Source organism: Apis laboriosa, unplaced genomic scaffold, assembly GCF_014066325.1.
Source record: "Apis laboriosa isolate Shangri-la unplaced genomic scaffold, ASM1406632v1 scaffold9_cov152, whole genome shotgun sequence".
NCBI classification, from domain to species: Eukaryota; Metazoa; Arthropoda; class Insecta; order Hymenoptera; family Apidae; genus Apis; species Apis laboriosa.
Genome location: NW_025224966.1, coordinates 2894911 through 2909187, shown reverse-complemented (window position 1 = coordinate 2909187; position 14277 = coordinate 2894911). Strand labels below are relative to the sequence as shown.

The 14277-nt window shown below is 36.1% G+C and overlaps 3 protein-coding genes across 3 annotated transcripts; all 3 read right to left on the bottom strand.

Moving 5' to 3' along the window:
- Nucleotides 1–1185: 1185 nt before the first annotated feature.
- On the bottom strand, nt 1186–6496 carry LOC122719961 (mitogen-activated protein kinase 15). Its single transcript, XM_043946249.1, has 11 exons — nt 6243–6496; nt 5478–5697; nt 5245–5375; nt 5001–5176; nt 4790–4929; nt 4479–4671; nt 4165–4305; nt 3897–4075; nt 3676–3804; nt 3425–3579; nt 1186–2961 (listed from the first exon to the last, which is right to left on the bottom strand). Exons 1-11 carry the CDS (start codon nt 6330–6332, stop codon nt 2281–2283), a joined length of 2235 nt encoding a protein of 744 aa, XP_043802184.1. The 5' UTR covers nt 6333–6496; the 3' UTR covers nt 1186–2280.
- Nucleotides 6497–6656: 160 nt separating this feature from the next.
- Nucleotides 6657–8346, bottom strand: LOC122719960 (death-associated protein 1). Its single transcript, XM_043946248.1, has 3 exons — nt 8187–8346; nt 7927–8026; nt 6657–7545 (listed from the first exon to the last, which is right to left on the bottom strand). The coding sequence occupies exons 1-3, from the start codon at nt 8233–8235 to the stop codon at nt 7386–7388; spliced, it is 309 nt and encodes a 102-aa protein (XP_043802183.1). The 5' UTR covers nt 8236–8346; the 3' UTR covers nt 6657–7385.
- Nucleotides 8347–8531: 185 nt separating this feature from the next.
- On the bottom strand, nt 8532–9876 carry LOC122719957 (proteasome subunit beta type-5-like). The gene is made up of 5 exons (XM_043946246.1): nt 9710–9876; nt 9443–9599; nt 9134–9346; nt 8760–8993; nt 8532–8699 (listed from the first exon to the last, which is right to left on the bottom strand). Exons 1-5 carry the CDS (start codon nt 9851–9853, stop codon nt 8599–8601), a joined length of 849 nt encoding a protein of 282 aa, XP_043802181.1. The 5' UTR covers nt 9854–9876; the 3' UTR covers nt 8532–8598.
- Nucleotides 9877–14277: the final 4401 nt, after the last annotated feature.

Genomic DNA, 14277 nt, shown 5'->3' with positions numbered 1-14277 from the left:
TCAACTTTGAAAGTATCGTCCATAAGGAAGAAGGATGCTAAAAGGGTTGTAATGAGATCCTGACAAGACTGAATTAACACAAACGGTTTGCAAATATTTGTTTGCGTTGAGTAAACTTGTTCGTTTTATGGATTGACATTGATGGTATTATCTGGTTCAATTAAATTCGAATTGAATTGACCTCCGTAAAAATAGAAGCGAAAAGAATTTCCTTGGACTTGAAGATCGTGGCTATGAGTGGTTTTGCGAAATATATACGAAGAGGAACGATTGTGCCCACGATTTTTTTGAAATTTAAAACAACGTCGAAGAGGTTATTGTTGAAGAATAATACCATTATTGGTTATTTTACTTTCATTAATTTTCACAAGAATCATTATGCATACGTATCAATCAATAATGATGTTGCTCTCGTTCTGGAAATAGAACGTGTATGATTTGTTCTGATTTGTATTCCGTATATGTAGTTTCAACGTATCGTACGGATCAAATCGTAGACTTTGATTAATCCAGCGTGATATCGATGGCCGACAAGGGATGAGTACGCTGTCGAGGCAAGGAATTCTTTTTCTCTTTCTTCCGTTTTATAAGAATTTTCGAACTTTTTAGCAAAGATTTAATCGAACGAAATATATAAATGATAACGCATAAGGATGGATCTTGATGCGTTTCGAAACACAAGTACTATATTGAAATTGAAGATAAATATAATGAGATATTCATGCAAACATTTATATTTCTTTAAAATCTGATGCGACGAACGATAAAATTTGTGGCATTTCTTTAAACATGTTAAAGTACGTAGAAGTAAAAGTAAGTTATGATGAAATTCTATATTTATGTAACTCACTATCTCGTGCCTTGACAAATCTGAATAGTAGAAGATAACATTGTATTAATAATATGTATATATAATATATATATACATGCTTTAACGATAATACTTTCGAAAGAAGAGAAACACGATCGTGAACGAGACCTAGAATTACGTCACGAGGTGAAAAATGAAAACACGTGGAAGAGAAGAAACAGAGAAAAAGAACATTCTCGTTGCTGCACGACGCAATTTTTTTTTCCCCCGCCGGGAGAATCTTTTGATCTTGAGCAGAAAATGCGGACAAGTTGCATTCCTTTAATAAAAATTTATTCCACGACAGGTAATACATACGAATTGGACGTTACCACATAGCCGCATAAAAGTATCACAAAAAAAGGTATATTACAAAGAAATTTACACGCTACATATTAGTCGAGGAATAAACAATGAACGCGAAGAGAGAAGGATTGTATTATCCTAGCTTCTCGCGGGGTGGGGACAAATGTCGATGATACCATGAAAAAATGATACATCGTTACGCCATTTTGGCCCCGTGAAAATTGGCTCCATCTTTATTTACTTATACATTTGTCCTTATTTTTTATATTTTTTTATTTTTTTTTTTTATTTTTTTTTTTTTGTTACTTATCATCCAACTCGATAATCGTGAACCTTCAAAAATCGACTATATTCGTATTATTTTTTTATTATTATTATTATTTTTTTTAATATGTTCTTCCGTTTATTATCTTAGAACTATAAAGTGATCATACATCGCAAAATTCTTCTTACCTAAGAGCTTAAAGTATCATTTGCCTCGAGATCATATTATATTTTGCTATTTATGCTTGCACTTGTGATGGCTTTGTTTATATGTATATTAATGAGGCTCCGGCAGTTTATTCCCGTAGGAACTCGAAAATATATCGTGCGACTGCACGATACGTTGTTGTTGTTGTTGTTGTTGTTGTTGTTGTTGTACATTTTTATCTTTTTTTTTTTTTTAAATAATTTATCTAGCTTCTTGTAAAATTTATTTCAGGGAAGGAACGTTATTTTTTACCTGAGCCGGGTTCGTAACTTCCGAAAAAAAGAACGGTCGCTCTTTCACCATGCCAATTCACTTGTTCGTTTCGCCGTTTACTTTTTTATTTTTTATTCATTTATTTATTTATTTATTTTTTCCTCTATTATTATTTACACTCGCGTTCGCTAGAGAAAGAAGAGGGAGGAAAGAAGAAACAATTGTTCCAGAATAATTTAATTCTCAAAGCCAAATCATCCGTTACGTTGAATCATCCATTACGAGGATTTCGAAAGGAAGGAATCTGATTCCAATCGTACATTCTTTTACATATATATATATATATATATTATTATATATATATTATTTTTTTCTTACGAGTAACACGAGAATTATTATTATTAACGTTCTTTTTTTCGGAAGTTGGACCCTGGCCATTTTACCATCTTATAGTCCCGTTTCGTAGATCTTTGTACGCGGACGCCGTTATCACACCGTGACTCTGGGTATAGGATTCTAAGAAAGGGGAGTCCCGTATAGGCGTCAATTTCTTCTCGCTGCCCGTACCGATTTCATCGATAAAATGTTTCGACTGTGTCCCTACGACGTGGCACCGATTCACCGGGCCGTTCCTCGATCGATTATTCCCGTTAACTGTTTGATAATTAATAGACTGATTCAGCTTCTCGATATTGCTAGGGTTACTTCGAAGTATCATCCGGCAATCCGTGTTATTTCTCGTTCGGCAAGGGAACGACTGGGTTTGCTCTTCCACGCGCGATGGTATCGTCTGATTCAAGTAGTTTCGGATAGCTAAATTCTTCACGGTGGGATGGTAAGTATTGTACAAAGATTCGGTGCTGTTGTTTGCGTTATTCTTGTTGTTGACGGTGCTGTGACACTTAAGGTAATAAGAGGGTGTGCTGTCAGGCGTCCTCGCAAAGTACTTCGTCTGCGGCCCCTTCGGATTCTCGTAACCGAACGAAGTCCTCTGCCGATCCTCCTCGCGCCAATTCGTCTCGGACGCGAGTCGATTTGTCGTGCGGATCTGTTTGTTATTCCTTCGCAATTTGTCCCGATTGCTAGATCCTGCTTGATTCGCTCTTTTTCCAGGAGCGCACTGAAATTGTCAAATTGTCAAAAAAAAAAAAAAAANAGAAAAGAGAAGAAAAGAAAAGAAGAAAAAGAAAAAGAAAAAAAAGAAAGAAAGAAAAATCGATACGGATTAAGAATGCGGTGTCGAATTGTGAATGAAACGTGAAATTAGATGGAAACGGAGCAGAGACGTATCGGGGACGAAGGTGAATTGAACGGGTGAAGCGAATTTGATACGATTTAATTTCGAGTATGGGAAAGATAACGTGTCGAGTTAACGTGCGAGAAGCAGTGATTTGTGACACTGTATAAATGATTACGGTACCTAAATGAATCCCACGCGACACGTAGCCTGTAACGACAGAATCGTCTTTTTACTTTTAAGCGAAGGACGGGAGTTATGCGCAAGTATAAAGAAAGAAGAGACGTAAAGGATTCTTTTTTTTTTTTTTTTTTTTTTTTTTTAAAGAAATTCTCTGTTCTCTTACCACCACTGGTTGATCGGATTGTATCGAACGTTGAGATTTGGATAATGGTCGGTGTTGTTGATTCAGATATAAACAGCTTTTGGTCGTGCTCGGTGTCAAATTAGTCAGATTGCCGTTCACAAAGTTGTGCGTGTACTGAGTTGCCACATTTTTAACTGGTGGATATTAAAAAAAAAAAAAAAAAAAGAAAAAGATTCGTCAAATTCTCCAATTTTTGCCCAAAGCATCAATTGCTATTTAATACCACTTACCAGGTGGTCGAAGATTTTTTGGATTTTGCGTCTGCATCTCCATAGTTATCGATCTCGTCTTCGTAACTCTTTCATCACTAAAAATTTGCGAATGCCGTGTCGTCTTTTTGCTTGGCAGCTGCGAACGTACTGCGTTAAAAGTAAAGAGCACGATTTCTCACACGTTTCTCCCCTCGATTAATCAATCGGTCCGAACATTAAATCGTTTCTAAACAACGTACCTTCTACGTAAGAGGGCTCGTATGCGTCGCTTCTACCTCTCTCCTTACGTAAATCTTGATATGAGTGTGTAAGATTTTTACCAACAATCGCGTCGCCTTGACCGATAACTGGGTTACTATTACTACTAACTGTTTCCTTCCTGATGTGCTCCGATAATCGCCTGATTCTGGACTTAGACCTGTTAATACATTCCGATCGATACATCAAGTTTAAATTATAGTAATAATCGTTTATCATGATAAAGTATCGATATATATATATACATACATATTCTTATGCTTGCGATGCTTCTCGTCCATCATCGAATAAAGCTTATTTCTGTACTCGTCGACGGAGAGCTGTACATCGTCCCTGAGCAGAGGTACCACGCTCGAACCTCTTTCCGGTTCGTTGCTTCTTCTGTGAAAACTGCGAAACGAATAACGTCGTTAATGGATAGATCAATTTATTTCTCTTTTTCTCTCTTTTTCTCTTTTTTTGCGAGAGAGAGAGAGAGAGAGAGAGAGAGAGAGAGAGAGAGAGAGAGAGAGAGAGAGAGAGAGAGAAAGAGAGAAAGAGAAGAGAGAGAACAACGTACGTACTCGGCCACATAAGGATGTTCCAGAGCCTCTACAGCGGTTAATCTGTGATTAGGATTGAATACTATAAGATTGCTGATGAGGCTCAATGCTTTCTCCGACACCTCTGGCAACAATTCCTTCAACGAGCGTCTCGGTGCATTCGGCGTTTTTTCCAACAAATTGGTGCCGTATCCGGCGCTAACCGAAATCAGATCTGAAGAAAGATCACAGTGGATGGATCGAGTGAGATCGATCGTCATCTCATTATATATACATCATCGTTATATATATATATATATATATATATTCAGATTTCATCAGAAGGTAATTACCTTCTCTTGTAGGTGGCGGAAGAGTGGCCATTATTCTCTCAACTTGATTTATCGTCGACGAACCAGGAAACAATGGCTTTCCAAGCAGCATTTCGCCGAGAATACATCCGAGCGACCACATATCGATACCCTTCGTGTACCTGAATGTGTAACGATAGCCGATCAATTTACGTAAACGTAGCTATGCACGTGTGTACGCATAACGGGATACCTTTTCGAAGCAACGAGGATTTCCGGTGCCCGGTACCAGCGAGTCGCCACGTAATCCGTGAGCGTAGGATCGCTGGCAGTTTCACCATCTCCTTCGCCTATTTGAGTGACCGACCGTGCCAGTCCAAAATCAGCGATTTTACAATGACAATGAGCATTTAGTAGAACGTTTGATGGCTGGAACGAACGTAAACGTGGCAGTCATTCCGATGGGAATGGAAATCAATTATTGTAGACCGTCTCACCTTCAGGTCTCTGTGTATCACGTTCCCCGAATGAATGTATTTGATCGCCTTAAACAGCTGATACATGATGAACACCTTGTGGAGGTCCTTCAGGATCTTGCCCTTTTTAATCACGTTGTGGAGATCGGTTTCTGGGGAAACGGGCCGAAACGGGTTTCAGGCCAAAAGTCTGAGAATCACCGCGGCATGTGACCTTTTTTTCGTATTTCTTCTTCGGACCGGGTAAAACTCACCCATGTACTCGAACACGAGATAAATGTCCCGGTCGTTGTTCGCCTTGTGAAGACCGATCAATCGTATGATGTTGTCGTGATTGGCGAACGACAGTAAGAACATTATCTCACGGAATGTGCGCTGTGCGTCCGTCTGGTTTCTGAAGGCGTCGAAGATCTTCTTCACCGCTACCGTGTCCTTGTTTTTCTTGTCTATCGCCTTCCATACGATACCGTAAGCCTGCGGGAAGATCGAGAACATCGAGAACATTGTTTTCCCTCCAAACGCATATATATTTTACCAAACGTTCCGACAAAATTTATTCCGATTTGTCACGAAACGCAAACGGTGAATACATGTAGCAGTCTTGTCCTTAGACATGACATTCGTGTCGTCGTGATCGTGATTATCATTGCTAACTGCTCGACTATCGATTACTTCCGGTTATATACTTTTCCGCGATGGACGTACCACGACAACTGTTATCGATAATTCTATACATATGCCACGTTTACTAATTCCTTCAGCCTATTCTTTGTATTATGTGAAAATAATCTTTCTTTTTTTTTTCTTTCGATCGTACGATGAATGGAAGAATCTTTTCAAATTATTTTGTCACACGCTTTCTAAAATGCTAAATATTTCATATAGAGATCGGAAGAAATGGAAAAAGTAATGTTGGAATAAAAAAATTTCAAAAAGTTGTTTGACGTATTACGATTTGAGAAGTTGTGATTGAAGAAATACACGATTCGTGAAAATAAAGAAAATGAAGAAAAAATTACCCCTTTGCCAAGACGTCGAACGATGTCATAATGTTTGCTGACGTGTGCATCGATCTCCAAAACCTTTTCGTTGGTATTTTTTGACGACATCGCGATTAAAGGTGGAAACGATGAAACTTTACGAACTGATACGGCGATCCGAAGGATTGAGGACGTACGAAAATTTTCAGACGGAAACGGCGTTTAAGGACCGTAACGCATTCACATCTTTACACATCAGGAAGGAAGCTCTACTTGATCAGCTTTTCATTCGACCTTTGACACATCAATGTGGCTATGTTTATAGAATTCATGCCAGTTACTATGACGACAATATTCAATGCTACTCATGGTTACCAACGACATTGCGTGACTATTTGTCCAATGTCTGTAGGGAATAAAAGTAAGAAAAAGGAAAATAATAAATACGTTTAATTTTTACGTTTAGAACGTAAATATATATATATATATATATATTTTTTTTTCAAGTCTCGTACAAACTGTGGCCAACGATTATGAATCTCGTTCGACATTTAATAATTATGCTTATTAAGTAGTGTGATACTTTATCGCAGTGGAAAACTATATAATAAGATGTACACGTTAATGAAATTTCTTATTAACATTTAAAAAAAAAAGTAAGGATAAAATGCACGAAATTAAAAAATATATAGCCTTCGCAATATTACACAACTTGAAATACTGGTCCCGAGAACAATTAAAAACATTTCATTATATAACTTGAGATTAAAAGCACACTATCATGTTACAATCTAATCTAAAAATTGCGTTCGAATGATACATTGCTTCGATAAAATGCAGTAAGTTTGTCTAAATGCCGATACAGGAATCTCGTCGGCGCTGCGTTAAAGATAAATTCTTTTTTTTTTTTCTTTTTTTTAATAACAGTAATAAACTCTCGTGAGGTACTTTGTTTCATATCGTATGAAATCAAAGCTTCTTGGATGAAGAACAATATGTTTAGAAATTTGCAAATACATAAAGTCTATATCCCAAGAAACTTTTAAGTACACATATATATAGATATTTATTATCATTCATTCTTTCTTTTTTTTTTTCCTTTTTTTTTATTCAATGGATAAGTATATAGGCTAATGTTTTTTCCAATAGCCTATATTTGTATGTAAACAATAAGCACATCATTCACTTCCTTGGTTGGTGAATAATGATGGGACGTGTACAATGAGCTGGACGTGCATCATGAGTTGGTACAGGTTTTTCATGGAAGACTTGTACGGCTTCTGGAGGAAAGTCTGCATTTCCTTTTGCAGGAACTCCACTAATCATCAGAGTTTTAGGTGGACTAAAAAAATTGGAAAAAAAAAAAAAAAGATTTTATTAATCATATTATTAAGAAATCATGAAAAATAATATTATTCTTTCAATTATTTTGATTATTTCAAGATAACATTATTTTTTTTTGTTGTATGTATATCCATTTTGTTCGTCCAATATTGCATTTTAACGCGTAATACGGATTGTGACGATTTATCTCAAGTATGGCAGAAATCGAATATTAGGCTACGTATATTAGCGACTTTAAATAAATGTTGTCTCAAAAGTCATTTATACTTTTATCGGTATTTTCATTTTTTAACGAATAATCATAAATTAAATTGCACAATGATTTTCATTTACATTGAAAAGTGAAATTATTTGTTATCAAAGATTGAAAGATATTTACCTACTCGATGGTTTACTTTCATCCACATCTTTAAGTGGTTTTATTTCCCGATCTTCTTTCGGTGTTTTGTGTTGGGTGATTCTCATTCCGCCTGCTTTTACTGTGAAAAAAAAAAATATAAAATAAATTTTTTTATTGAAAGAAAGTTATATCGTCAGATGGCCTTGAAATATCTAGACAGGTGCATACGACGTCATTCAATGCGTAGTAAACATATTAACCTTTTTTACTTTTGAAGAAAATTATGACGGTTTAGTTACCTGCAGGAGGATGTCCACCCTTAAGTTTGCACTCTTCTGGACTTGACATTTAATTACTAATTAATGTTAATTAGTAAGCTAAAATATAATTAAAACACCTATTTTGTTTTACGGTATAACGCCTTGTACAGAGGTACCAATCACACTGGCACGATGGCGGCCGGCGCTGTAACAAGTATATAGGTGATAGCAGTGGGGAGAATAATTTTCAAATGTTTATTTTTTATCATCTGATAATTTTATTATATCTTTTTTATAGTGAATATTGAGTTTAGAATTTACTTTCAATATTGAAAAATTATATTCATATCGTTTATTGAAATGATGAAACAAATAATTTGAAAATTTTATATTTAAAAGAAAATTTTATTAGAGAAAACATTTGACAAGATATAATAAGCCATATATATTATTAATTAAGCTTCTTTTCTTTTCGTTCTTGATACATATAGTGAAGATCTTTACAATCTTCGTCAGAAATGTGTACCCATCCCGTTGGCTTTATGTGATACACTGTAAAAAATTCATTTTTTGTAATATATCGTGTAATTTTTTTTCTGTGTTATTACATACCTCTTACAATACCACCAGAGTAAGCATCTCTATGAGTGGCATGATAAATCGATCTTTTACCAAGTTCATAAGCTTCTTCGTCGGATAGATCCCAGCGGTATCCAGAATCTAATGTACCAAATGCATAAATTGAACCTGATCCTACACTGAATACTTTTCCTGGTGTACGAGCACCTTCTGAATCAACATAATATAAACTAGGTCCTCTCTTGTCCCATCCAGCAAGCATCATACCTATTGTTTCATTAAATAATAAATAATAATAAATTATTTATATATATTAATTTATATTAATTTATATATTAAATAATAAATATTTCATTATTTTTATTGAATAAATTTATTTAATAATTGACTTAAAAATAGAATCTTACCTATACTTAATCCCATTCCCTTGTAATTATATATCATATTTGATAAAAGTTTGCTGGCTGCTGCAATAGAAATACGTTCTCTATTTCTTAGTTCATATGTACGACATTGTTTTGCTAAAACACGATCCCAATAAACACAATCTGCAGCACCGCCAGCTAATGTTCCAAGGAGATAATCATTGATTTCAACGATTTTCTTCATGCTGGATGAACCTACGATAAAAGTATTATAAATTTTTAACATTAAAAAATATAAAAAATATAATATAATATAATATAATATAATATCTGGTATTATAAAAAATTTACCGATAAATTGACCTCCCGTTGCTCGTGAATCAACAGCAAGTACAATTCCACCTTGATATTGAAAACCCAGTGTGGTAGTACCATGATCAAATCTGATCTTTAGATGTTTTCCTGCTTCATCCGGTGCCTCTGCGAAGTGAGCCAATTTTTCTGCTGGCTACACACATCAAGAAATTGAATTAAAAAAAAATGATATAACATGATGTAGCAAATTTAAATTATAAGAATGGTTATGAAAAACGAATACAGATTGTATAATTTACTTACATTTATATATGGTGGCATTGCTAGTTGCGCATTATTTGTAAAATTTTTACTATATCCTTCAATTTCTCGCAAATAATAATCTTCTTCGCGAGAGGTATTAAAATTAACAAACGATTTTAAACCGCAAATTTCAGCAAGCGCCATTTTTGTAATAAGTTGTATGGTATTGAATGCTTGTCATCTTATTAATTCGTATTTTCACGACAGAGAGCGCATTTGGCGCCATATTCTTTAGCGCCATTTTGCCGCGTAGATTTTAAGTTATTGCGTTTCATGGAGAGGTTTTGTGAGTTTTTTTAGTGAAATAAGTATTTTATACAAAAAAAAGTGTGATTCAGTTTCATTATGTGTTCAAAAGATATAACGGAATAGATAAAAGTTACATATTAAAGGAGAAATGTAAGTAAAAATTATTTTTAATGGAATTTATATCGTATGGAATAAATTTCAGGTTATGAATAAGAAAAATAGGGTTAGTTTAAGTTTAATTCTTAAATAGAATTTATATCAAAGTATTACGTAAAAATAAATAACATTAAATGAATAAAATAATTGTTTTTTCATAAAAAATTTTAAGAATATCTATTGATCAACTATTGTTAATACAGTTTACATATACATACATTCCGTTGCATTTATTTCTAGATTATTCCGACTGATGGCGTTAGTAGTACGTGAATTTGAAACGCAGAGGGGATTATCAGTTTGAATTCTCGCATCTTTTTGAGAAAATCGTGTAAACATCAAGAATTAGGTGAGAATTAAATTTATTTTGATCAATTATTTTCATATATTTTATTAACAAATATATAATATAAGTGTAGTAGATTTTTTTGTATATATTTTTTGTTTTCAATTATATATGTGGAAAACATAACCGCTGTTCTATCGCGTTCTAAGATTATTTTATAAGCGTAATATTTACTTCTCTCGTATTTCTTTCGTATTCATGAAAAAACTTTTATAATGCAGGATTGATTTATTACTACGGATTATCCGTATCAATAACGATAACGGGTTTCCCGAAAAAAAAAAAAAAAAAAGAAACCTTCGAACTTTTCGTTCAAATAGAACGCGGCCCGATCGGCGAGTTGACATATCGTTCCACGTGGAGGCGTACTCCACGGTCCATGTATCGCGTGATTTATAACATTAAGATAATCAAAAGCGAGGGCACGTCACATTTTGATACCGTCGGAGCACAAAATATGTTGGTGTTTCGGTAAAACGTTGTTAAATATCGCGTATTATTTTGCTCGTGGGGTCAGCGATATGACGTAGGCGTGATGAAGATGGGATCACGTGTAAGGGGGTAAGGCACATTACCGTATTCACTCATTGGTCTGAACCGTGATCGCACCACCCATATGGTCTACGCACGACGTGTTACAATACGAAATAAGATAATATATTACTGCATATTTTCCTTGCGATTCTCTGTATTAAAGCGGTCGATGTTTGCCTGCCATGGAACAACGATAACGATAACATTCTTTCACATTTTTCTAGTAATATTATCGTCGTTCTGGTCCCTTTCCAAACGCTCATTTAATGCATCGAGGAGAAATCGCATTCTAATCGGTTTCTCTCTTACAGATCGATCTTTTAATGGATTTTTCTGTTTCTCGTTGTATGGATCGTAACGTTCTATATAATCGTTTCGTTTATTTACGTTAAATCGAAATTGTTTATTGTATTGTATTTTTTTTATTCTCGCTGTTTATATTATCGGATCTCGCGTTAAATATCGCGTTATACGCACCAGTAAAAAACGGTATCTGAAGATAAGGGACGATAATGATCTTGAATTATACGCGAGACACCATCGAATTCTAATCAGATCTTTGTTCTGCAATACATGTATAATTCAAATCCGAGCTCTGCGTTGATTCTACGAATCAGCTGTGACCGCGGATCAGGTTTCTTCTTTCTAGTATTTTTACTTTTTATTACGGAAACGATTACACGCGAAATTCTTTCAATCTTTATACGGTCACGTGTAATGATTTTGATTGTGGGTTAAGGGCAGACAAGATCGGATTATCCGTTCACGGAATACTTGGAGCGAGAAAGATAGCCTCGGACGTACTAATTGATACGATTATCGTATGAAAACTTTCCGACAACGTCGAACGATATCCACCATATATTTTTTGCTCGTGCATTTGCTTAGTTTTTTGAGTTTTAATTTCGCTATATTAATGATTTAAATTACATAGATTAATGGAACGAGACACTGGATGTCACACTTTTATAACAGATATTCATGCATAATCACGTGCTCGTCAAAAATTTATCGGGGAATTGGAACCTCGTTTTCAAAAAATTCGATATAAGGTCAAATAACCGATAGATATTGATGGAATTCCCGAAGACGAAGCTCTACCACCGGATAAAATGTTCGATAACGCGCAAATGCATTTGATGTTCGAATAGAAGAAGCTGACCGTTTTATCGGGTTTTAAGGGTCGTCGAGGTCGATGGTGCGACTCGAAGATTCGATAAAAGTTAAAACTGCTTTCTCATTCTACCGCTTCGTCCGAGTCCTTCGATCGTCATTTTCCTTAATGTTTTCTCACCAAACTTCGTATATATATATATATATATCATATATTTTTACGATTCGATCGATCTCAAAGTTCATGTTGGCGATTTTCTTCGTGGAGAAAAAAGGAAAAAAAATTACAGACGTAACATGTGCGTAAGGGATGATAACTATGACGGGGGAAAATAAACATTAATACGGCCGATGTTGTTGATTCACACATTGATACGGACATTGACGTGGACAAAACATGTTTTCTCCGATGTTATTGCGTATCAATGAATATATTAACGAATGTTCGTTTTTACATTTCATGTTCAATTATCCCTTTTTTTATTTTTCGAGAATTTGTTGTTCTCCTCTCCATTCTAATCTCTCTCTCTCTCTCTTTCTCTCTCTCTCTCTCGATTCACGCGTTGCCGGTTACTGACGAAACTCGCAAATTAAAGTTTCCTACTAAAAAAAATCTTAATACTTATCTAAATCAACCGCCGATACAAGTCTCGTTGTCGTGTAATATGGAAGACTCGTGACCGACTGATGATTCACGATGATCAGCGAGCGAAAAGATGCTGGCTGGTTCGTGTCATTGTCGGGGTTCAACGTTCAATTCGTGCAAGGACGCGAGCTTTGCTTCCAAGACACGAGTTCACGAGCGCGCGGAAAAGTCAAAGAGAGGCGGCTTATGTTATCGGGAAGCGGTTGAACCGGCTTACGAAAAAATCGGAAAGGTCCTTGGAACCTACACGTGCGGCATATTATTACGCTGTTTCCATCTCCATCTTCTTCAACCGACAATAATTAAGCGCCGGTTCTAAAATTAACAACCATATCTTCGCACTAGGTTAATCTTTTCTCGAAACGAGGAGAGCTATCTGAGGTTAATTTCGAAAAGGCTTCGATCCGTAATTACAAACCGCGAAATGAACTCCCCTAAAAATTACTCCTTACTCCTCAAGGCTAAATTATTGGAAAATTATTTTTAACTTTGATTTTCGATGATTGCCTATAAACTCGCAAAAAAAAAAAAAAAAAAGAAGGGGAAAAAAAGAAAAAAGAAAGGATTCAACAATTACAAATACACGCGAACATCAATCCTGCAACGTGTAATTTTCACGTGTATATGCGCGCGTGTACGCGCGCGCCATAGAAATCGAAACGCCTGCTTGTTCGTTATCCACTCGCGATTACGAGATGGTCTGAGATGGTAATTAAGATGGTTGCATCAGCAACGATGAACATAGGGCAACCCCTCTAACTAAACTCGCCTCGATAACACGTCTCTTCCCGATAACTCTCACGAGGGATACACGAGGCCCCCCGAGACTCGTGCGCGATATAATTCACGAGCCTCTCTCACCGGTTTTCGTACTCGTGTAGCTGGCGCGGGGAGCGAATGTAATTTTACATCGATCGGTATACGCACTTATTCCGCTCGAGTGACGATTTGACTCGGTAATAATCGCGCGCCGGTAATTACGCAACGGGGTAGAACTCGGCACGATCGTTGAGTAAGAGACGAGGTGAAGGTGAGCAGTTAGCGGCGAGAGAGTAGCAAGTAGCGGCCGCCAGCGGAGCAAACTGCAGCTGATCGACGATCGGCTACCGTCGGTGGACCAACGACCGCGGTGTTCCATCTCGATCACCGATTTCCCACCTTTCCTTCTCTCTCTCTCTCTCTCTCTCTCTCTCTCTCTCTCTCTTCGTGGAAAAAAAGGCGCGACACGTATTCTCCTCCACGTATACGTACATGCACGCATACGCGAAAGCGTTAATGCAACCGGCGTAAAACGTTTTCTTCTTTCATCATTTCAGAGGGGCGTTTAGATAATTGAACCGTTTCACCCGTGGAACTCGCGATACGAGTATGCTAATCGAGGTCGCAGAGTCCGTTGGTCCGTTTTTGTGTCTTTGATACACGCGGGAATTATATGAATTATCTTGATCGCAGATTCATTCAGGTGTAGGTGTGATACGCGAAGGAAGAGAATTGAAACTTTTTTTTTTTTTTTTTTGTAAGGAG